General features: G+C 49.7%; 1 protein-coding gene and 1 long non-coding RNA gene across 2 annotated transcripts in view; both read left to right on the top strand.

Annotated features, from left to right (window-relative positions):
- The window catches only part of LOC127528802 (uncharacterized), a 111,009-nt gene that overhangs the window by 78,404 nt on the left and 7,114 nt on the right, over positions 1–25,491 (top strand). The gene's annotated exons all lie outside the window — the stretch shown is intronic.
- Positions 1–25,491, top strand: part of elovl6 (ELOVL fatty acid elongase 6) — a 34,471-nt gene that overhangs the window by 7,227 nt on the left and 1,753 nt on the right. The window contains exons 2-3 of the mRNA XM_028805106.2: positions 17,534–17,665; positions 23,405–23,556. Of these exons, the coding sequence (XP_028660939.1) occupies positions 17,534–17,665; positions 23,405–23,556 (284 nt within the window). The remainder of the gene's footprint in view (positions 1–17,533; positions 17,666–23,404; positions 23,557–25,491) is intronic.

Here is a 25,491-nt window from a genome sequence, read left to right as displayed (position 1 = left end):
TGCTACTCTTCTAAGACAAGTTAAAATCTAAGTAACCAGGTTTGTCCCAATACATTTATCTCTGTTATATGCCATTTGGTATGGGCTTCTTAAAAATCAGCAGTAACATTTGTGATACACCATCTGTTGGAGTGAAAAATGCAGTGCATATACATTTGATTTGTTAAAGCAGTGTTAATGTTTGTGAGGTGCCATCTGTTGGAATGACAGAGACATAGCAGTTCAACTAACACAGAGATACACAGACACTTGTTCTTTTACTATCTGTGTGACCCATCAATGATGAGTTGAAATCTAAGTAATCAACGTAGACCCCAGCATTAATGTTTGCACTGCACCGTGTATCGCGTTTATCTCTGTTATGTGCCATTTTAAAGTTTTTGGACTTGATGTCATGTTAACGCTTTTCATTTTTGTTAGCCTTTTATTTTATCTTTGTTTATACATAGCCAGTTTGGTTCGTGTCACATGGCCACAATTTTTGATGTAACATCCTCAGATGTGATGGCAGCTAGTGACGTCCCTAATGGATAAAAATTTATTGGTGCAAAACTTTCTTGACTTTCCCAGTCAGATATTGGGGTTTCGTTTCGGCTTCGAGTTTTGGCTTCTCCTTTTGGTTTCTCCTTTTAATGTCAACGCTTGTCCTCGTAGTTTTCTGGTTTTCTTGGCTGGCCTAGCTGATATGGGTAAAGGGTGGGTGGAGGGGGACTTTTTATATTTGTTTTAAGGATTTTTATGGGGTCATCATGAATTTTTACTTTTGCTATCTTTTTGTTATCTTTTGGTTCAAAGTTATGTTTATGTTTTATTGTCGTTTTTTGTTAATTTTGACTTCTTATTTTCCATGTCTTTACGTTATTTCTGATGGTTCCACTTGTAATTCCACAATCATGTGCTGTTTCTCTAAATGTTCTGCTGTTCCTTGTGCTTTGTGGACAAAGCCTCAGGAGGCGGGGCCTACCATGATATCATCACAACTTCTAAAACCCGCCTACTGGCTTTTTCAATTGGCTGAGAAGGCTCAGGAGTTGGGAATCATTCCTTTATAGTGGAGCTCCATGTGAGTTTTGTGTTCTGTTTGTTATTAGTGGTTCTGGACGCTAGGGGTCTCTGTTGCCCCTTTAACCCCTACAGACAGACACTCAGGACACAGGGTAGAAGCACCAACAAGTGTTTTAGTTCGTCTTCTTCTTCCATAAGCAGTGCCCTAAGCACCACAGCCACACTAAGCAGGCAAGTCACTTACACCATTCTCAATAATAATTATAATTCTCTCCTCCACACCTCTCAGCAAGCTTTGTCCACCTCCACCTGACTCTGGCCCAGTTGCTGGGTCTTTAGCAGTCCTTTAAATAGTCCTTGACCCGGAAGTGCTTCTGTCCTTCTGTCCATGTGACTTGCTAGCACTTCCGGGTCAGATGGAGAACTTGAGTTTACTTCAGCCTGGAAGTACTTCTGGATTTCTGTCCCCAAGACTCACTAGTACTTCCGGGCTATGGGGAAAGCATGACTCCCCATAGCAGCACCCACGGTACCCAGCTGGACTGATGTCCCAGGATGCCCTGCCTTCCCCCATCCTTCCATCTCAGGAGCTGCTGGCCATCTGTTACATGGTGTTTTGATTGACTTCTGCACTTTTCATGGATTCATCTTCTGGTTTGTGATTCAGACTTGTTTGCAGTGGACTGCCTTTTATTCACCTCCTTGTGCCTCTGCTTACTCTTCTGAGCTTCTCTTTGTATTTTTCTATTTTTGTTTAATAAACCCTTCATCTATAGAAGATTCTTTTGGCCTTTAACACAAGCCAAAGGTTTATCGTCATTCTTCCTCTTGTAGGACATAAGAAACTGGACCAATGAGAGGAGAGTGTTCCGCTTTGTTCTGTTAATAGCTAAGATGTCCTCCTAGCTCGTCAGATCCTTCTTCAAGGTTCTCCAGGTTTCTCCTTCAACTCCACGGCTCAGCCGTTTGTTCCCGATTCCCACAGCTCTTCGTTTAAAGAAGTGCTTCCTGGCTTCAGTCCTCATTTTCACTGGTGTCCCCGATTCAAGAATCCCACTGCATTGATGTCTTGGAGGATTGTGATGAGCAGGATGAGGTCCCCACACCGCGTCTTCTGCTCGGGTTGAATTCTCAGAGTCTGTCACAGTACGATGCGTCCTTAAGTCCTGGGAGGCGCCTTCTTGGAGCGCAGTGACCAGAAGTGTACATGGGACTCCAGCCGGGGTCCTACTCGTGCTTTATGTTGTCCGAGCGTCACGTCCCTCCATTGATATTAAACACTTTATTTGCCATTTTATGTGCTTTGGCACACGGCTTAGTCGATGTCAACATGAACGCCTCAGTCCCTCTCAGGGGTCTCACCTTGTAGCCCAGTGGCTCCTTTCTTGTATTTCTAACTGATGTTCCTTTTTTCCCAAGTGGAGCTCCTTGCACTTTTTTATTTTTTCCGAGTGTTCGCCCAGTTCTGTGGCTTCTGCGGATCTTTCTGAATTTTTTTGTCTGCTGTTCCTCCAGTTTCAGTGTCACCTGTGATTTTCACAAGTTTACTAACCGCACTGAAATCAATGTCATTAATACAAATCAGAGAAATGAATGAAGGGTCCAAGGACAGACCCCTGAGGGACTGCACTGGTGACTTTCTTATCTTATTGGCACTTTCCGTTTCCTGACTGGCTTGAGATCTCGTCTTGTAGATGACCTCTGATGAGCAGACCTTCTCATCTTTTATATTCTGAAACACTGAAGTTTGTTTCTGAGGCTGAAATCCCTTTTGGGCCTGCGAAGCCTGAGGCCGACTACTTGAGCTGGGACTAGGGCCACTGGGGTGAGGGTGGCCTGACCTGGCTGGGGACAGCATTGTGTCAACTGTCTGGTGGCCTCACACCCATTCTGCCTTGGAGGAAATACCCTTTTGTTGCACACTTTCCTTTGTACACCTCCGGATTTCATTTTAATCAATTTCTAAAATTGTTGGTGACACAAACATGGCGAAAAGGGAGAAAGATCTCCAAAGAGACCCACAAGCCACGACAGGACCTTCCAAAAGAAAGCAAGAAAGTAACAGGAAAGAGCAAAACCAACAAAATTGGCAAATCTCACCAACCTCCACTTTAAATGAATGATGTCCTGATCCTGAGCCTTCTCAACCTTTAGAAGTAGCCAGGGGGAGGGTCCAGGAGTGCTGATGTCAGAATGGCTCCGCCTCCTGTGGCCCCACCCACAACTTAGGACAGAACATTTAAAGGGACAGAAAACAAATACAAAATCCCATTTGAAATTAACATAAAGACATGAAAAGTAAAGGCTACAAATAACAATAACACATAAAATATATTTACATTGCAACAAATACACGACGGTGTTGTTTGATTTTAAGAAAAGGTTTGTTTGGCATAAGTTATTTATTTTAAGTTTGTAGGAACGTTTTACTGTTACGTCAATGAATATTTGGTGCTTGAGTCATAAATCGATTATCGTGTTGAGTTCAGTCTCTGATTCTACGATGTTGAGAGGAGTTCATTTTAGCCAGGTGTCTGTGTGTGTGTGTGTGTGGGGTCACCCTGATGTCACCAGCCATGTAAGTCAGCTGAGAAGGCTCAGCAGCGGGAGGTCATTCATTTCTTGCAGTATTTCTAAGAATCCTCTTTTTCAGTTATGTTCGCTCTGTTCCTCAATTCATCTTCTGGATTGTGTATTGGGACTTGTTGGCTGCAGGTCTGCCTTTCAGGCAACTCCTTGTAGCAGCACTACTCTTAGTTAAAACCGCATCTCCCAGCAGTCCCTGCAGGGGCTGTTGGGGTCAAAGGTGGCCAGAGTAGCTTAAAAGGAGAGTGGGTGTCCAAAGAGAGGAAGGGTGTTGTTTTTTGTTGTATTCCGTGTACCTGTCTGTTGTTTTGCCGTATTTAGTCGTCGTGTCTTGGATTGTTTCGTTGTTGGGGTCTGGATTGTCGTCTGTCTACCTGTGTGCTGAGGACTGATAGGGGGGGTCATGGCCTTCCAGCGAGGAAAGCAGCGCTCCTGAACCGTCGACCCGTCTTCACCATTTTAAGGGACTACCGTTTTTTTCCATTCCCTTCCAACGTACAGATCTCCGGACTTCGTCCTCATTCATTACATCCGGTGCTGTTTTCCATGGACTTTGCTGTGGGGGGGTTGTTTGTGTGTATGTGTTAATGTAATATCGCCATAGGGGTACAGGGGTGGTATTATTGTTTTCATCTATTTCATTATATTCTGTCATTGTTGTTTGATTCCCGTGTGTATTCTTTTGTCTCTGTTTGTGAGTGTGTGCGGGTCGGCCCAAGGCTGGGAGCGTCCCTGGGATCTCCTCCATAAAAATAAATAAATCTTAGCGGCACTGGACTGCTACATCCTTTTGTCTGTTTTAGTCCGTGTGCAGAATTTGGTTTTTATTCTCCTATTGTTTGGTAAGTAAATCTTTGATCCCTAAAGATCCTTTGTTGCCCTTCCGTTTACAAGCCAGGGGTTGACGGTTATCCTTGCTCTTGTGTGGCATTCTGATAGGTTTGAGGACATTTTGTGGTGTTTTGCCAGCTCCCCATTTTTAGGGCCTGTTTTGGCTGAAGCCAGCAGCTGGCTGAGTTAAGGTGAGGGTCCCGGCCTGCTCCTCGGTTTATTCGCACCCATTGCTGAGACTCCATTTTGTGACACGTGTGAGCCAGTTGTCTTGATTGCGTATCGTTGTGCTGTTCAGTCGTTTGCACCGCATTGTCAAACCTCCCATTGACTGATTTCCTGCAGTGTCACTAAAGTGTAATTGGAAGCACTGGGTGGCTCATTTTTTGGTAACGTTACTTCTAAAACGCCGTCCATTTTGAACGAAGGAGGAGAGGTGGCTATCAGCCTTCACGGAGTGTTTGTCCAGTCGGTGGGCCTGCAGTGGTCACTGCTCTCTCTTCTCCTAAATTCCTCTTCCTCTCGTGGTCTGTCACTCCAATTCTTGTCTTCCACACCTGGACGTCCAGAAGATCCACCTTCATGACTGGGAGGAATATCTGCATGTCAGATCGGCACCACAGGGCCTCGACATTTACAAAAATATCACACCAAGCTGTCATATAGGGTATGTGAAAAGATAAAAACAAGGAAGAAGTTTTGGGGGTCCACCACCCCGTATGTTGTCACAAAACAAGAGCAATCATTAAAGACTGAGTCATAATGTGACTAATCAGGAAGTGAGGTCAGCAGAAGGGCGTGGTCTGGTATCGGAGGTAGGCGGAGCTTTAAGTGGCCTTCCCCTCAGTTAAGCCCTTCGACTGCCTCCCGTGAGTGTGTGTGTGTGTGTGACAGGTGTTAGCCGCCCACCCATTTAATGCTGGACCCCCTTGATCCAGTTCAGGGTCCTTTGTGGCAGCAGACAGGATGCTGCAGAGCTGAGCAGCTGGACTGGAGGCCACTGGGCTGAGGGGCTCACGTCCCACCGCTGCCCTAACATGTCACCTGATTTTCCCCAACCCATGAAAGGCTGTGAGTGAAGTCAAAGTGGAGATGTGGCCCCTCTCAGGGTTAGCCAGTTCCTGGGCATTATGGGATGCGCTCGCCCCCACACGGCCATCGTAGAGCCACAGATTAAAGTATCATGTGTGTCTTTGGGATGAAAACCATAAGGACAAGGAACGAGCGTGGACATTCTGCACAGAGTGTCTGATAACCACCGGCCCCCCACCACCATTTGTCTTTACCTTATCCATCCATCCAGTTTCTAAAACCCACTTTAAGATGAGCAGAGCTGTGGGGAAGCTGGAGCCGATCCCAGCCAGCACAGGGCACAAAGCAGGAACAACACCTGGCCTGGGGGCCGGCCGGCCCATCACAGGGGGCTTTATCTTATACCATTTAGTATTTGGCTATACGCTGTCGCCCTCGTGGTGAATGATGAGAGCTCCAAGCTCCCTTAGATTCATTCTTCTCATTTCTGTACCCGCCTTTTGGGTGCCTGCTTTGGGAAGGACCCCCCCACCACCCCCTGGACTGGCCACTTGTCCACCACTGCATGCACTCCAGTAGGCTATGAAGACTGTAGCCCCTCACACACCGCGTGGCACACGTCACGCCTGACGGCCAAATCTCCAGGTGTCCGGGGGGCCGCTGACCAAACCCTTCAGTCGCAGTTATTAAGATCACATTAGGTGTCTGATCTGACGCCACAACCCCATGGAGGGACGATCATAGGGAAGAAATGAAGTATCCACGCAAAAAAAAAAAAAAAAAAAGCCACTCTTCCTCCCAGTGGTCCTCGTCGCTGCTCTTTCTCAGCTTCCCAAACAGCCGAGTCCAATCCCTATGTGCTTCTCATTCACCATTCTCAATGGACGCTCCATGAAGCCCCCCGCTCAGCAGTGGCCTTTTAGACCCCCATGCTGGGTCAGGGTGACCCTTGAAAGCAGCAGGGTCAGTAGGTCACCGTGCTCTCAGGTGTCCCTGTCCATATAAGTCACCAACTTAACAGTAACCCTCTCCTCCCAAACCTGGTGATGCCACCTGGGGTGGTGGGCCCAGCATGTGTGTACCCTCGGACCTGAAGATGGCCAGATTGGGGTCCCGCATGCCTGTTTCTCTTTCCCACCACTTGAAGGTCAGATTTAGGTCCTTTGTCACATTTTGAAGGTGCCACCAGTATGTAGAACAGGTGAGTAGAAGAACCCCCCGTGACCAGATAAAGCTGGCCACATGCTGTCATCGGTGTCACTCTTCTAGCTGTCACAGCACATCTGTTCTTAAGAGCCTCCTGTTTCTAAATAGATGGTAAGCTCTTAATGAGCTGAAGATGTCAGGCGGTTGACCTCCTTGACCCACCCTCATCCTGAATGGACCCTCAGAGTTGAGGTCTGCTCTTCAAGGTACGAGTCCAAAGGGACACTGGCGGCCCACCTGCGTATCTCCCTTCAGTGCTGTTTCTCTGCTTGTCGATTTGCTGCCCAGTGCCACGGCCATCTTCAGGATTTCAGATCTTTTTATTTTCTGCTGTTGGACAGCCGTTTGTGGTGGAGGGTCAAGTTGGTGACAGTTGTGCTCGACAGTAATGTGTGCATATCTGTGACATGACTTAGTGGCCAGGTGAGAAACTGGAAAAATAAATGACTAATGAGGGTGCAAAAAGGGTCCTAAGAGCTCAGGGTGGTCCTCAGCTCCAGAAGGTCCGATGGGCTGGCGGGTAGAGGAAGTGGAAGTGATGTCAGTGGTCCTCCGGTCAAAGAGCCTCCAGACTGTGGATGAGGAAGGAGAAAGTGTGAATGATGGCGCCCTCTCCTGGTCAGGGGTGGTACTGCTTACCTGTTTACAGCCTTGAAAACGGCCGTGAAAGATGAAGTCAAAATGTACCAAGTTCATGTCGGCTGTCAAGGCGCACAGTTTGACCGTCTGCTCCGCTTTGTCCTGAGCAAAGTCCCACTTCAAGGCTTCCAGTGTTATCAAAAACTGAAGGAGTCAAGTAACCAGAGTGCTCAGAAGTCATTTGTTTCGTTAAGCTGCCAGTAGTTTAAGCAGACGGCCATTTAATTTGTTGTTATTTGTGATTCCCATTGTGAGCAGTGAGATCACTGCATAGAAACTCGAAGTCGCCGGCGTAGCACGGGTCTGCCATTTTCAGCTCTGCTCATCTCGTCTGTTGGTCTGACTTCAGTGCAGTCTGCTGTTTTACACAGTCGGAGCCACCAGGTGGCACTGTCCTTAAAACGGACAGAAAGGAAAAAACAAACAAACAATCAAAGGAGCCCCCAGGACAGTCGGTGGTCTCCTAGATGAAAAGAGGGAGGTCCCTCAACAAATCACCACAAATTAAAGAATAAATCAACCACTATGTGTAGGGGCTTTTAAAATATCTTCTCATACATCCATCCATCCATTTTCCAACCCGCTGAATCCGAACACAGGGTCACGGGGGTCTGCTGGAGCCAATCCCAGCCAACACAGGGCACAAGGCAGGAACCAATCCAGGGCAGGGTGCCAACCCACCGCAGATCTTCTCATACAGTAGACCCCCAAACATTTTAAGCAATGTGGACTAAAGTCACCTCAGGGGTCCCTCCAGGATCAGGGTCCCTGCAGCTTATGCTTTGTTAGTTTCATAGTAGATTTGCACCTGCAATTACATGTGATGGCTTAGCCATGTACAGTACATCGCGCACCTCTACAAGCATATTGACATCAAATACTGCAAAAGCAGGTGGGCTCCCTGTATTATTATTATTATTATTATTATTAATATTAATAATAATAATAATCATTTAACCTCCTTGCTCTTTACCCCAAATGTCTCTTGGAATTTGCTGTAAAAATGGTTAATTCCGAATGTCTCTCAGGATGAGCTGGCAGAACAGTATTCTGCTGCCATCTAGTGGACGAAATAACATTGTGGTGCAATAACAAGTCATGCGTATTTCTATGTGTTCTGCCATGCTAAGGTAGCTCATCAATATTCATGAATGGGGCAGGGCCTTCAACCAACTCACCCAATGGCGTTTAGAAGCGTAGCGGTAAAGCCAGTTTTAGAACCCTTAGTTTAATCAAGCGATTGTGACGAGAGTGTCATTTGGTCATCAGGCGTTGATGCGGGTAGTGGAACTGCTGCATGTGGCACTGCCATGGTACACCTGGTGTATTTGGAGATGTAAAACTTCAGCGTGAAACACAAATTGAGCAAAATGATTGCAGTCAAGTAAAAAGACAAGGAAGACTTTGGCCCCCTCAGCACTGTTCACAGTGCAGCCACTGCCAGTCCCCTCTGGGTGGGCAGGTGTACCAGGAGCAGTTCATCCTCCCACACGACAGGTGGCACTGTTACTCAGGGCTGCACCCAATTAGGACACCTGCAGGGCAGTATGGGAGTTGAAGTCTGGAAACCCAGCCCTGTCTGGTCTTTGGGTACCACTAGAGGGCGCTGACGGAGGAGGACCGCTCTGGTTTCCACCTGCCCAGGTGGTCCGGAGCACCGTCATGTGAGGGAATGACCTGCCCGTCCACCCAGTCCACCTTTGATGGCCTCCTTTAGTCTGTCCTTCCTCGCTGGCACCCACAGTGCCTGTTATATGGCGCCTTTTGCACCTACTGCCCCCCACTCTTCTTGTTTATCCTCCAGTCGTTTTATTTCCAACTTAACGATTCACAATTTAAATATGAAATCCCTCAGTGAGCACACGGCACATGCGTTTTTCCCTTTGCAACTGATGCTAATGTCCCTGCCACTTTCTTCATCTTTATCACCATACTGTTTTACCCCCCCAACCCCCCCGGTAGCCCCGGGCAGTGACAGTGGCTGTCAGTGTCCATTTATTTGTGTTGTCCACGCCGTCTCGCTGCCTTGTGGATTATTTGAACTTTGTTCTCAGCAATGAGAAGTGACAGTGTTGTCTAAAAATAATGTGGGGGGGGGGGGGCGCTTTGTTCCCAGAGGCTTCCTTTTTAAGGTCACTCTCTTTGCTTTGTTTCTCTTTGAATGTTTAATTCATAAGGGACGTGTGGGAGACGAGGATGTGACACGAGAGAACGGTGACAAAAGGAGAGCCGTGTGTCCCACTGAGGTCCAGTTGTGTAACACCTGACGTTATCGTCACCAGAATGTGACGTTGTTGGGGCGCCAACTGATTGCATTGTCTTGTGTGCAGATGCAAGGCGCTATATAGACTGAAATTCACTTGTGGTGCTGATGCTTGTTGTCTACAGTGGAGTCACCAAGACTTCAGACCAACTCACTCTCTACACACTTTAACAGACAAATGGGCCATTGCAGCCCACCACGCTCCATCACCCATAACGACAAAGTGAGGACCTGTTTACAGAAAGCTGTGTGAACCTGAAGTCTCTCCTGCCTAGCAGCACTCAGACCCTTTTCTGTTTGTTTGAAGTCTCCCTGAGACGAGGGCAGAACTTGATGGGAGTCCACCTGTGGCCAACTGAAGTAACCGGACATCATTTGGGAAGTCACACGTGGGGACCTGTGTGAAAGTGGTCCACAATTCACATGGCACATCAGGGCAAAGTAACAAAGCCAGGAAGTCCAAGGAGCTCTTTGTAGATCTCCACGACCAAACGGTGGAGATGCACAGGTCAGGGAAAGAAGATCAAACCTTTACTGAAGCTTTGAGTGTTTCCAGGACCACAGAAGCCTCAAGAATTGTAAAATGGAAGACGTTCACCCTGAGAATCCAGGCAAAAATGGGGTTGTGACCAAGGACTCCCTAACAGAGTTTTAGAAGTCCTCTGCTAAGACAGCAGGACCCATCAGGAGGATGACCATCTCAGCAGCTCTCCATCTGTCAACTAGACAGAAGCTGATCTTCTGTAAAAGGCACAGGACAGCCTGCTAGGAGTCAGAGATGAGGAGGACGGTGGACCCTTTGGCCAAAACGCCAAGCACAATGTCCTCACCTGCCTGATACCATCAGTAGAGTGACACTTGGAGGTGACAGCATCACGCTCTGGGGACAAGGAGAGGTCCTTGAAGAAAACCTGCTCCACTTCAATGACCTGACGCAGATGGCCAAGACAACGCAGGAGTGGCATGGGGACAAGTCTCTAAACGTCCTCAAGTGGTCCACCCAAAGAAGATGTGCAGAGAGACCTGAAGATGGCACTTTATAGATGCAGAGCAGGAAGAACAGAATGAACTGCCCAAATCCAGGGGTGCAAAGCTTGTAGAGTCTTACCAATGGAGTCTGCTAAAGGGGCTTCTACAAAGTACTTCATTTTATTTATTTATTTCTGCGGTGGGTTGGCACCCTGCCCAGGATTAGTTCCTGCCTTGTGCCCTGTGTTGGCTCGGACTGGCTCCAGCAGACCCCCGTGATCCTGTGTTCGAATTCATCGGATTGGAAAATGGATGGAAGGATTTATTTATTTTATTATTTTGTTTTATATATTTATTTTATTATTTTATTTATTTATTTTAACTCTTTATAATCCTAATTCGCACTTTGAGGTGCAAGCTGTGTACGAAAATGTGCTACAGCAGTAAGTCTTGTTGTAGGCTGTGTGCAGTGTGCCACATCTGGGTGTGTGTGGTAGGGTGCTCTATAATGGACTGGCACTCCATCCTGGGTGGGTTTCCTGCCCAGCCCCCAATGCCAAACAGATGAGAAAACAAATGGGTGGGCGAATGAGGGATTAAAGGAGTCCTCTGATTGAACAGAAATGCTGAGGCTGTAATGTTACCATGGGGGGTCTGCCACTTTGAGCCCGTGGCATTGTCCAGTCATATCAGGGAGGGAGGGCACACATTTCAATATCTTGTAGTGACTGGAGCTGGACTGTGGTCGTCTGCCACTTTGATTTCAGTGGTTTGTCCCCTTACATAAGCAGATGGGTCACACATTTTAATAGCTTGTGGTTGGTGACATTTATTTCATGCGGCTGGAGAGTGACTCTCATGATAACGGGGTGCCAGGCTGGCAAGCTGACTCTTTACATTTATGAAAACAATAAAAAGTGCCTGACATTTTACACTTGTCCATCCATCCATCCATTCATCCATCCATCCATCCATCTATCCATCCATCCATCCATCCATCCATCCTCTTCCGCTTTTCCGAAGTCGGGTCGTGGGGGCAGCAGCTTGAGCAGAGATGCCCAGGCTTCCCTCTCCCCGGCCACTTCTTCTAGCTCTTCTTGGAGAATCCTGAGGTGTTCCCAGGCCAGCCGAGAGACATAGTCCCTCCACTTGTGTTAAAGTGAATTAGCAGGACCCCATGGACTAAGACAAGGTGGTCCTTCTGGTGGCCCAATATCAAAGGCCGTTTAAACCAAGGTGTGGGGGCACAGGACGCCAGAGTCCAGTGAGGCAGGACACAGCCCTGGATGGCATGCTATGGTGGCACACACACACACACACACACACGTGTACACCGACCAGAGCCCCATTGCATTGACCCTCCAGTGAATGAGCTCACAGAGTGGTGGGCTATGAGATGGACGATGGCGGCTGTGGATCAAAACCAGCAGAGGCACCAGCAGGGGGACGTGAGATTTTGTATTTATTTAAACATTCCACACTGGTAGTGGCCGCACTAAGCCCTGTGCCACCATGCCACCCCACGCACATCCTGTACATCAGCTCGTTTCCTGTGTAGTCGGAGAGGTGGGTGACAAAGGAGTGTCGGTGGCGTCTCGCGTCCCAGCGCTGTATTATTGATTACATTGGAGGTTTGGGTTGCTGCACACGGGCACCGCTGCTTTGTGTAATTGGCAGAGCGGCGGCCCTCATTTTAACACTGAAATAACGGCTCCCTCCGCGTCTCCGTTTCACTGATCGTGTGTCAAACCTCCGCTGGATGATCGCATGTCCTCATTGTGACAGTGAGAGGCCACCAATAATGTCCCGCACTTGTCATTTGGGCATAGAAACGGAGGAAGGCCCACTTCAGAGTGCTTCGGGGGGCTCGCCTGTTCAAAGAGGGCGGCCATGCGGGTGACAGCGATGGGGACTGAGGGTACAGCAGAGAAGAGGGACGAGAATTACAAAGGGGTGAAATCAGGCAACACGACTTGACCCCAGGGACTGAGGGTCCACCAAACCCCCCAAATTTTAAAACAGCAAAACGGCGTCATGCAGAGCTCACCTCCTGGTCGGCCCCCCAAGACTTGTATATCAGCACACAGAACTCCAAGGGGTCTCCTGTTCCCCCCTCTATGTTATAACACGCATATATCAGAGCGCTTTAATCTCCACAGCCCACCATAAGTGTGTCACCAGCCAATGAGACCCCCACACGCTCGTCATTATAATCTACGCACATCTGTGCATTGAAAGTTTGAGTGTGAAATAAGGAGCCTCGGACGGACCCCCGTAGAGCTGCTGGATAGATGGTGTGGGCCGCGTGTGTGTGTTAAGCGGTTAGGAGCCGGTGTTTAATGGGGGTCTCCGTCCTCTGATTCGGTGCCAATACGACTGTACTGTTACTTGGCTGATTTTTGGGGACTTTACCACCCCATGTCCGTCCCCTCAGTGTGTGAGATGCCCCCTTTACCAGTCTGGTCAGGGCCGAGGCTGAGGAGCTCTTCTGTAAATTGGTGCCATCAGTGGAGCTCAGAGGGACAGGCCAGGCTTTTATTCAGAGCTTTGGGGTATCTGTGGGGTCAGCAGGCCCAGATGAGGGGTCCTAACTCGGTGGACAGTCAGTGACGTGTGATGGGAGTGATGACCTTAAGGTGGAGACGGAGAGAGTCGGTCGCTGTGTGGCAGAAGTCAGGAGGTCACTTGGTCACTTCCCTTTAGCTTTGCTGTGACTCAAGGACCACGATGTGATAATGGAGGGCAGGCCCTGGTGATGGTGGGCTTCTGTAATTCCCCTGTAATGCATAGCACTTGAGCTGAGTGTGAGATGGGCACAGCTATGGGTGTCCTGGGTGAAGAAGATGAGCTCAGCCGATTAGATTATCAAGAAGGTCCTCGGTGTCATGATGGCCAAAAGGACAGGCGGCCACAACGCCTTGGGCTTCCCCAAAAGAGAGAAAATGGCAGAGAGAACAATGTGAGATGAACGGACCAGCAGAAGGGAAAGACAAAAATCACAGTCAGGGACAAAGTGAAATGGAAGAAAGCAAACCACAATGCCAGTCCAAGTCGGAGGGGCTCGTCTTTGGGACCCTTCATCCTGACACCATGAATGTTGGCACTCAGACTCATGGACACCAGGAGGAGTCTGGTGGTGCTTGCTGCAAAACTTCTGGGTGTCACCTGTCACCTCCTGGTGTCTTTGGGATCCCCCCATCAAAGATGAGGAATGCAGACACATTTAAAGACACGGCCCCCAAATATTAAATAACAAGAAACCCGCAGTCCTCCCGCCACATGCATTTCTCTGTCTTTGTCGTTCTTGATGGATAGCAGATGTCGCTCCTCCTGCTTTGGGGTCATCTGCCTCTGCGATTTGCTTGACGGTCAGTTGATGTTGTTGGTTTTCTTTTTCTTTGAATCGAGTAACTTTGTTTGCTCATCACGTTGATATAACAAGCCCCCCAGTGCAGGACCACTTGGCCCACCTCAGCTCTTTTCTAGAACTTTTTCAGTTCTAGTCCCATTGGTTCACAAGCAATCACGTGACAGATGGACTGACCTTAGCGTTTTATAAAGAAACAAGCCTATCATGGCTAATGAAATACAAAACAACATGAAAAATAACAGAAATGACCCGAGAAGGCAAAGAGCCCAGCAGCCTCTCGGCCCAGTTAGCCCAGTTTGGCTGTCACCTCACTGGCTCGTGGAGATCAGGGCTCTGTGGAGGCCACGCTGTCTGCTGCTCCTCTCTCTGTTGTCCACGGTGGCCACCTCTTTATGTTTGGGGACAGTGAAGTCGGGTCTGATGTTAAGTGGCAATCTGCCAGGTCATGTCAGCATCAAGCACTCCGCTCGTTGTGACCAGGTGACCAACTCTGTATACCCCAAAGCCCCCCTCCACCGTGCTTCACCCCTCCATGTCACACTCTTTAGCTCTTGATGGACAAACTGCCTTCCCAATGCTGTCATTGTCCACCCGTCCTTGTGTTCCTTGAGGGTCGGCGAGAAGACCACTCTGGACTGTCGGGGGGTGGACTTGGTGTCCAGTGGGCTCAGTGAGCTCACAGGTGGACTTTTCCTGATTTTGGAGGGTCTCTCCTCAGTTCACATGGCCCCTCTGGTGGTCCCTTGTGGACGTCACAGTGGAGACACCCTCGCCGATGCTGAATGGCCACCTCGCTGCTCTGCTCTGTCTTTGATGTGAAGGTCCAGCTGTCCCACCTCCTCCCCAACACCCATTTTTCGTTTCCTTGTTCCAGTTCTCCCAGTTCCACCAGTATGTTTCTGTTCTTCAGTAATTTCAATCCCCTCACCATGTCGCTGGTCATTAGGGTCTCGTCCTTTCGTCGTTGTGCGTCTGGAAGGTGCAGGACTGTCGGTGATTGTGCGACACCAGCGCCACCTTCTGAGCTGCAGTGAAATTCAAACCTCCTCCATAACTTGACATTCTTCACAAGTCCCCGCTTTGCTCTTTTCTAATGACACACAAATGCAGAAGACAAAAATAAAAAAACAAATTAATATATGAAGACCCTGAGGGTCTCGTCTCCATGGCGCTGCTCACACAAACCTCGGGGGGGCTTCTTCAGGTTCATGGGCGGTGGGAGACATCACAAAAGTGATGGTGGACTCCTGCCAGAAGGGCCCACCATTATTTTTCTTTGGTTTGCCAGGATGAATCGGTGGGCAAAGCAGCTGGGGTCTTACCGAGGAGCGGAGCACAACGACCAGCTAAAGGCGTCCTCGCCGTCTCCATTCACAGCCCTGAGCTCAAAACGAGGAAGCGCCGCGCTGGAGAGATTCTGCTGCTCTTTTGTGTAAACCCACTGAAAGAGATGCCATTGTAACGAGGGGCAGCCAGTGGGGTCTCGGACGGCCACCATGTCCACAAGTCCACAAAGAAAGAGAGACCCTCAGAGTGGGAGGTGGGGGGGCTTGGGGCTGCACAAGATGAGAAGGCCATGTCAACGGGAAGGGTGGCAAAGGCACCCCGTGGCAGGCGGGCACCCCGTGCAGGGCCACACAGAGTGGAGTTTGACATGCAGGTCTCAACACGGCTGTCACTGAGGCTCCTAAAAGACCCCAAAAACGTCGTGTCCTGTCATGTCACCCGCTTCAGCGAGGCCAGGGGGCGACGTGGAGCCAAAGTAGGCAGCGCTGGGGGCACAGCAGGAACAGACCCTGGACTGGGCGCCTTCGCAGGGCAAACACACACACACACACACATAAATAGACAGACAGACAGACACACACACAGACAGACAGACACACGCACACACTCCAAACACATACACACAGGCCAGTTTCCCAGCTCAAGTCCTCATATGTGCCAACGTGCGGCTGACCAGGCTGACCCGAGCAGCTCCAGTCCAGTAAAGAGTGGAAGGACCTGCTAAAGAGGAGATGGAGCCCCCCGTGAGGCGAGCCGAAGTGTTAGTGGACCCTCAACTAGGCCTCAGATGGGGGCTGCGCTTGACTAAAATGGTGGCACTCAGGTATAAGGTAATCAAAGCAGATGGCAGAGCAGTGCACATAAGTTGGAGTTTGGGGGGCACAGGCGCTAGACAAGGTCTTAAGTACCAGGACCAAAGGCTTATGGGAGAAGAGCTTTATTAGCGTCCAGCAGGGGGCAGCGCTGTTGTTAATTGTCACAGATGAGGTGACTGACACTCTGAAGAACACCAGACTCGGTGACATGGAGGACCTGAGAGAGGACAGGCCTGCTTTCCATTTTCTTCCATTAATGTTCATGTTGGACTTGAGTAGAGAGGAGAAATAGCGGGGAGTCGTGGTGGGCCGGTCATTCAGTGCCCCCCGACAGTGGCCAGAAGTGACTCAGATGACCAGCTGGGTGTTTGGTTATATAGCGCCCTGCTGTGTGGAGCACAAGTTGAGGGAGGCCACCCTTGAAGTGTGTGAGGGTCTCCATATTGAAAGACAGAGCAGCACTTGAGGAAGGCCCAAGGAGTTGAGCTGCGCTGACTGAGGAGTATGAAGAGCGATGAGCGAGGAGGAAGAATGAAGGGGGAGACCAGAGTGAAGTCTTTAAAATGACGAAGGAAGGCACTTAGGACTGGAGCTTTAAAATGATTTCTTCTTCATCGAGGACACGGAAAGGTGAAATCTCGACTGGGCTGCCTGAGGACCACCAAGAGTGACTTCAGCCAGGACTCCACACACCTTCAGAGGTCGAGTTTTGGTGCGGCTGACTGGCCGAAGCGCCTCTTCTAACGGTCACTTTAAACACACGCACTGCGTAGCCATCAATTGTCGGACCACCTGCAGGTCTGATGAGCTCAAGAACATTCGAGGCCAGGGAGCCAAATCTGAAACGTCCTTCGTATTTTCACATCTGCACCGCTGCAGAACTGGCGCCTCCTGCTGGCTTACGGTCAGTGGGGTCCGGACAGGCTCAGGCCCCCCCAGTACACATCATTGGATTAAGCAGGTCTGGTAATGGGAGGAGTTGAAACGGGTCATCATGCTGGGGGTCTTCAGTCCAACTGAGGCTGGCCATGGACCACCATGGAGTCGCCCCCTTTAGTCTGCTCCAGTAGGCCTTGTGCCTTAGCAACAGCTCAACACGTTTATTCCCAAGACCCTCTTGTTAGTTATCGGCCCACCAAACCACAGCCCTGGTGCCACGGACCCCGCGGACTCCTCACAAGTTCACCAAATCGGACGTTTCTGTTTAACTCGGGCTCATTGAAGTCTGAGGAGGACGGTGGTCAGTGCTGCGGTCCTGGGTTCAAATGCCCTCCCCTGTCATGGTCTGTGTGGAGTCTGCGTGTCAAAGTGAAGGTAAGTCGAGCCGTGTGTGTAAGAGGTCTGAGTGATGGGTGGGCAGGCCAATATGGCCAGCGAGGGTATCACGGTGTGGTCCTCTGTCACTGTGCTGTGTCCTCCAGGCCGGGCAGCGAGACCCCCTGACAGCCGCGTCTCATTCCTCCCACCACATTGAATTTTTACACTAACTGCTCGCCTCTTTTTCTTTTCCTTTCTCTCTCCTTGTTGCAGGAAGAAATCCTTCTTGTTCTCAGCTTTGTACGCCGCCTTCATATTTGGTGGCCGTCACCTGATGAAGCAGAGGGAAAAATTTGAGCTGCGCAGACCGCTGGTGCTGTGGTCGCTGAGCCTCGCCGTGTTCAGGTAAAGACGCAGGCTGAGTGCTGAGCCACACGTCCTCCTTGTTCTGAGCTGCTGTGCAGAAACACAAACGCGGCGGTCAGTATGTGCCCAGCTACGCGACAGCTGGCATGCTGCCCCCTTTACTGGCTGCTGTCTGGCAGCCATTTATATCACCACCCAAAGTTCACCTCCACGCCGATGACAGAATCTGCTAAAAGGACCCTGTGTGGCACCAAGTAGGCCTGCCACCCCCGAGCCCACATAAGGGCAAGCCTGGCAAGCCCACCCTATGAGCCAGAATGGGTATGAGTAGCGCTAGTTGGACTGTCACCTGAATAGGGTGCAGTGGAAAGGCACTATATAATACAGCAGACACTGTATGATAGACACGTATCTGTGCAAGGTACTAAATATTAAAAAGACCGACAGCTGGCTATATGATAGAAAGACAGACAGGGGGCACTATACTGTATATAACAGCTAGACAGATGGTGCTGAAGAACAGGAGATGACAAGGCACTACCATGGTGGTCTTCAGAGCTGTCTATTATCTGTCACAGCTATCTTTGTAATTAAAAGACAGAAAGGCGCTATATACTAGCCAGGACAATGATAGAGAGAGAGAGACGGGGCACTATAGAATAGCTAACTCTGAAAGGCGCTATATCACAGCTAGACAGATAGTAAGAACACTACATCATAAACTGGAGGGGCGCTATATACTGGACCTATAGGGTATGATAGAAAAACAGACAGGACAGACAAAGAGAAGATGGAGAGCTAGAAAGGCCGTGTAGAGCCGTGGATTACTGTCTATATAGCGCCTTTCCTCTCGGTCTGTAGCGCTGCTTCATGGTGCCTTTCACAGCCCCCTATCTGCCGTCATGCCGCAGGTGGCCCACCTCTCTTGGTGTTTCTCTTGACTTGTCTATATAGTGCCTTTGGTGATTTAACCCATTCAGGGCTGACCTTTGCTGGTCTTCCTGTCTCCTATAAAAGGTGATGACACCCCGCGGTTGAATTTTCCGATCTCCGTCTTTCTCCTTCCACTTTAGGGGCCTCGGTTTCTTTGTCCTTGTCTGCTGTTCATGGATGTCCACCCCTTCCAGTCTCAGACCAGTCTCAGAGTGGACGGTAATTCTGGCCACGTCCGCAGTCAGATGGTCGGAGTTTAAAGCACCAGGCCGTCAATTGGGTCCTCATCTATCAAAGCTGCACCCCCAAATGGCGTCCCTCACTAGATGATGTGACGTTGTCCCACATGGCTATTTTATGGTGTGAATGAGTGATTTTAGTGCCGCACGTGCTGCCCTCTAGTGGTGAAGGCTTTTGGGCCATCTTCTCCAGTCCTGCTGCTGGCTGTCACCCCACGTGACTCTGAATGACAGACGTGTACCTCACATTAGCGGTTCAGGGGTCACTTTAGATAAAAATGTCGAATTAAACACAAACCAGCAATATCATCTGAGCCAAAGGCAGACGTCCCCGTTTTCAATTTAAAATGTGGTAACGTCAACAACAGGGGGCGCTCTCTAGTCACCTTTGATCCGACAATGAACTGCAAAATCAAGCATACTGGGAGGGAGGGAGGGAGGGACACAAATCCAAATCTGCTGCCCTCCTAAATGACTCAGGTGGGGTGGCTGGTCCCTCGTCCCCCTGAGCTCATCCCCTCTTCCTGTCCCATGTTACACGCCATGAGGTGCCTTTCAAGTAGCAGCCCTGGGAACACTTGATGGTGACCCACGGCTCCCCCTGGTGGCCAAGATAGCAGGTGCACCCCATCCCACCAACAGGCCAGCACTGCCCTTTTGTAGACCAGAGGCGTAGCTAGAGTTTACAGCGCCGGGGACAACTGAAGATTTCGTGCCCCTTCTTGTTTGCCAAAATGCAATGGGGAAGGGAAAGAAACATCAATTTGGTGCCCCCTGGATGCTGCGCCCGGGGACAGATGTCCCCCCTTAAAGCTACGCCACTGTTGTAAACCCTCAGTTGTGTGCCTCCTAGCAGTCAGAGGCTGCCATGACTTGCTGTCTTCTGGTGTTACACACTCGTCCAGTAGACCCAAAGTGGCCCGCAGATGTCTTTCTCAACACGCGCAAGTGGACGGAGGGTCTCAAATCACAGCCCCACCAAGAGCAGGCCACGTTATGAAAAGCAGGCAGACGTGAAGTCGGCAAACTCTGAAGCGCCACGTTCTTCACATGTGATGAATCACTGAGAATCGCCCTGAGACATCATCACGTGCAGGCCAGCGAGCTCCAGGACGCCACGCTGGGGGGCATCGTGACAAGGGGCTGCAATCAGCACACGCTCAGATGTGTCCTGGCATTGTCTGCTTGGAAAGAGTTATTCAGAGCATAGGTAGGTATGTGAAAGGCGCCACATATAACAGACAGCAGAGGCTCCACACAGACAAATATGAAGTGCCCACCACATGTGGGCATGAAGTAATCACCTGTCTCACTCTCACTCTCACTCGCTCTCTATGTAGCACCTTTTCTATTTAAATATTATTAAGGGCCTTTCACATATCTAATACACATATAGAAAAGGCGCTATACAGAAGGGCAAACCAGCATTGGGAAAGTTCTGAAAAAATCCACTTTTGGGATTTCCATACCAGGAAGTAAACGTCAGCATCCCACTCAGCACCCCCAGTGCCCCCTCAGCACCCAGTAAACCACCGGCTAAGGGCAATCGAGACTCCATGGCGGACAGACCCCCCATTGCTTCACCCACCGAATGCTACCAAGAGTGCAGCGATGCAGAGTGCAGTGAGATGGCACAGTGTGCCAAGGAGGTGGGCGTAAGACGGGAGTCTTGGAGTTGCTTTGAACTGCCCTGTACAGTGGTCCGGATGCTGGCATCGATACCAAAGTGCCATTTTTAGTACTGACCCAATGCGACTGCATAGCGACAGACAGACAGACAGACAGACAGACAGACAGACCACTCGACAGACCACTCGATGTTATTGCCGTGGCCACAGCAGTCCGATTGTGAGAATCTTACTTGCATGACTGACCAACGTGGAGCTCTCTGGTGCCACAAAGACAATAATTTAAGGCAGAAGAGAGAAGTGAAAGGCACTATATAATAGACAGACAGGAGAGTCACTACACCATCTCTTAAACAGAGACAAGCACAGCAACTCATACACAGGTGGATGTGAAAGGCGCTATAATAAACTACAAGAGTCCATAGCTGAAGGGCTGTTTTAGCGCTGGCATGCCAGTTACTGCACAGACTTGAACCCGGGCGAAGGTGGTGGGTGATCGTGCCATCACAGCCCTGCTGCTGTGCCAAGAAGCTGCTTCATGACCTTCTCTTTTCCTTTTGCCTTTGAGGTGCCCCCTGTGATCATCCCTCCCATGTCAGACCTTACATGAATGGCTCTGAAGTGTAGGAGTTGCCAGCTGGAATGCCTCAAGACACGCCGCCCGCCCGTTGACCTCGACCCCGGGTCCCTGAGGCCGAGCTGCCATTCCGTGTCTTTTCTGTTGACGTCGACTAACGCTGGCTGGTGGTTTTCATAGAGCCCGTCGGTCTCCTCAGGGATGTAAAGTGGTCCCTTGACCCGTACCCCTCAAATTCCCACTGCCCCCCGCCGGTGACCTGCTGTAATGCACCGCCCATCTGAACACGCGTTATGCGCTTTTGTCGCCACACATGTGCCACGTCTGTCGCCATCCCTTCACTGTGAACACAGAACGAGTCCGAATGAGCCCGTCGGGTACAACGTGCCCATTGTGCCCCCCGGCTGCGCTCCTGCCGTTTATTTCGTGTCCTTTAAGATGAAGTCTCTCGATGTGGAGGCGCCCGTTTTCTCGCCTTTCGTTAACACTCCGTCTATTTTTAAGCGAGTCACGCTGGCGCCCTCCGCAGTCGACACTTTCGAATTTCCCGTTGACGTTAACATTCAGATCGACGCCACGCGCCACCATCGACGGAATGAGCTCCGCACGTTCGGCTGCAGCGCCAAGTCACCAGATGGTGGCACATTAGACCCTGAGTAAGCGGACGCCGCGTTCGGTGCCCAGTCAGTCTGCCAGGCTCGTGACCCGGTGATGGACTGGCGCCACCTTCAGGGCGGACTCTGCGGAGCCTTCACGTCGAAGTCAGTCAGGCGGCGGGCTTCTTCTGTGAGCGGGGGTCTCACTCTCGCTTTTTAAAATTGAACGCCCGTCTGGTGTTAACGACGGGGCTACAAGAGCCTTCGGGACGTTATTGTATATAGCGCCTTTCACAAAGCACGTCAGCAGGAGGCACCGTAATAATGTCATTAAATTACAATCAACCGACTCTCCTCGAAAGGCACTATATAATAGACAGACAGACAATAGCACGTCAGCAATCGCTATTTCACTTTTCTCCCGTGATTTCAATCAATCATCCTTCATTGTTTATAGCGCCTTTCACAAAGCACATCAGCAGGAGGCACCATGATAATGTCATTAGATTACGATCATTCAGCCGACTCTCCTCATTTATAGCGCCTTTCACAAAGCACATCAGTGGGAGGTAATGTCACTCCTCCCGTTATAAATCAGTCCTTAATTGTATAGCGCCTTTTACAAAGTAAACTGGCAGTAGACACTCAGTAACTCCTTATAGCGTACAGGGTCCTGAACAAAGTATTTCAGCAGACGGCATTTCACGTGATGACAATCAGCCAGCCTCCGTTGTATATAGCGCCTTTCACAGAGCGCATCACTAGAAGCCTCTTTCCTCGTTTTACTAGACATAATCAACCCTTATTGTGTATAGCGCCTTTAACGGCAGCAGACGCCATTTCACTAATCTCGGTGATTACAATGAATCCTTATGGTGGACAGCACCTTAACCAAAGTGCACCACCAGGGGGCGCCTTACTAATTTCTGTAGATTACAATCAATCAGCCGACTCTCATCGTTTATAGCGCCTTTCACAAAGCACATTAGCAGACATCATTTCACTTAATAATAATAATAATAATTCTTTATATTTTATAGCTCTTTCTCACTACTCGAAGTGCTCGCCTCACAGGGAGAACCCGGGAAGCAAATCCTCAAATACTGCAAAGCAGCAGCGCCACCACTGCACTTATCTGACATGATTTCAATCCTGTTATTGACCAATGTATGTAGCGCCTTTCACTAAGCACGTCAGCAGGAGGTGCCTTACTAATTTCATTAGATTACAATCAGTCAGCCAGCTCTCATCGTTTATAGTGCCTTTCACAAAGCACATCAGCAGGAGGCTCTTTGCTACTCTCAGTATAATTCACAGCGACAGGACTGGAGGATGAATGAGAATTCCAACAGTGGATGATTAAAAAGTAAAAATGCAGTGAGAGTGCCAGGGGGCACAGAGGGGTCTGGCATCAGTGCAGTAGGTACAGTGCCAGTGCCAGTGAGGGCACAAAGAGAAGGTGACATCGAGTGAGAGACTGATGAAGCCACCCAGTGAAGCCTGAAGATCCCGGGCTGATGCCAGGTAAGCGGCTGTGACCGGTGGGCCGGTGGTCTGCACTTTACGGATGTGTGAGTCGTTTTGGATGGCACAGGAGAAGATGCCCTCGAGCCAGGGCTGTTTTTTTTTAGATTGATGTTTCTGTTCTTGACGACAGTCGTTTCCCACTAAGGCTTCCTGCAAAGCCAAAGCTGGTCCTGCAAGTGCTGAAGAGGGCACCTCTCATCATCCTCACTGCTGGTCTTCATCCAGGGTGCCATCACATCATCAGTAATGAAATGCTTCTTCTTGTCTCTCTTTTCAAGTATTTTTGGTGCTGTCCGGACCGGAGGCTACATGGTGTACATCCTGATGACCAAAGGGCTGAAGCAATCGGTCTGTGACCAGAGCTTCTACAACGGACCAGTCAGTAAATTCTGGGCATACGCATTCGTGCTCAGTAAGGCCCCGGAGCTCGGTAAGTCATGTGACTGTCATGGCAGACGTGGTCGTGGTCGAGGGTCTAAGTGGCGCCTCATCTGGTGGGCTTGCTCTTTCTTATTTATTGTGGCAGAAGATGCTGTAGAGTTAGGAGGGCTGGACAGGACCTAAATAGCTTTCATCATTTCACCCCCTCCCTCCCTTCTTCTTCCAACATCAATTAGAATGTAACCCCTTTAGGAGGTCCGTGCTGTCACCCTCGGCCTCGGCAGTCAACTAATCTTCATTTTTGTACGCATTTTACTCACTTCAATGGTTTACTTCTGTCACCCGTGGCTTTGATCGTGTCAGGCAAAGGGTAACACTTACCATGTCCAAGGCCTCCACAAGGGGGCGCTCTGCAGAACCGCACAGTGAAACACAACACGAGAGTCTCATCTGCATGAGTGGCAGCCCTGGTGGTCACGTAGAGTCTGGTGGGAGTCAACCTGGAAAAGAACAGCGGAGCACAGGTAGATGTGAGGGGCGCTATAAATACACGGAAAAGGAAAGAAATGACAAGGCGTCTTGAGATAAACGTGAAGGGCACTATATGAAATATTACAGGCACTAAATAATAGATAGGAAATGCATAGGAAAGTTATATATATACAGTATAATATAAATATATAATATACTGTAATACAAAGGAAATGAATTACATATTAGATAGATAGATAGATAGATAGATAGATAGATAGATAGATGTCAAAGGCGCTATATGATATCCATACACAACTGCACATTGTATTCGCTGTGTAAATCAGTGTCATTATTGTCACACGTATGAAGCTCCTACTGGCACATGTGAGTCACTTCTCCCCAGCGCCGTGACTGGCATGTTGACCTCCCTCGCCCTTTTGTCATCGTCAGCTGAGAAGTCTCTGAACATTTCTGCCTTAAGCCCACGTGTGTACCTGAGTGTGCCCAGTAAGGACATAAAGAATTTGAAGCTCGGTGACTTGAAGGGTTCTGTGTGACAATAAATCAAAGAGATCTTTCCGGCGTTGGGGGTCTGCAGGAGATCACGTTGTGCCCCTCCTCTCATTGTCCTTCTTTGAATTTTCTCTTTTGGATTTTTTTGGGCCGCTGCTCCTCTGCTGTGGTGTCCCCACCTGGAGGTTTCTGTTCCCAAGATGAGTGGCCTGGCTGCTCTGGGAGGCTCCTTGGTCTCCTTCTCCACAATATGGACGTTCCTCCAAGCAGTCCTAATGACTCATGGGCAGCAGGCCCGACTGTCACATTTCATTATCTTAACAAGCGTCTCATATGCCAGAAGTTCTCCTCCGTGATGTTAATCGGTGCCCGTTGCTGCCGGGATTGGCTCTGCCGCTGCAGCCCTGAACTGGATTAAACAGGTTAGACAGTGGATGGCCGGAGCGGCTCCTTCAGATGTTCATTTCTCTCGTAGATTTTCTTGTGTTTTCAGCTTTGATCACGAAGCCCGCTGCCCACCATCGCTGTACTCCTCACCAGCTGGAGGTCTTCACTGTAGCGTTGTTTCAGTTTAGTGACCACTCACTCCTAACATCTGTGAATTTCAGCATTGGGGTGCCACAGTGGTTGGCACTGCTGCCTGTCAGAGGTGCCAGCTTGCCTTCAGAGGCTGTGCCCGCTCAGTCTGCATGTTCTCCAGGGGTCTGCCTGTCCCCCATTCCTCTGGGTACTTCAGTGTTTCTTTCACATTCCCAGAGGCATTCAGGATAACTGGGCATCTCCAACCTGGCACCTGGAAGTGGGGTGTGTGTAAATGTGCAAGTGCCCCAATAAGAGGTCAGTGGTCTCCTCCTTAGTGCTGCCAGGGTGGTCCTTCATTCTGTGCACCCACTCGTTTATGCCCACAGCTCATGGTGGTGCAGCGGCAGCTCTGCGGCCTCTCATTGAGGGCATTGGGCTTCTGGGTGTTCCCTGCGTGGACTTTGCATGTTCTCCC

This window comes from Erpetoichthys calabaricus, chromosome 7 (assembly GCF_900747795.2).
Source record: "Erpetoichthys calabaricus chromosome 7, fErpCal1.3, whole genome shotgun sequence".
Classification (NCBI taxonomy): domain Eukaryota; kingdom Metazoa; phylum Chordata; class Cladistia; order Polypteriformes; family Polypteridae; genus Erpetoichthys; species Erpetoichthys calabaricus.
This window is presented reverse-complemented; position numbering and strand designations above follow the sequence as displayed.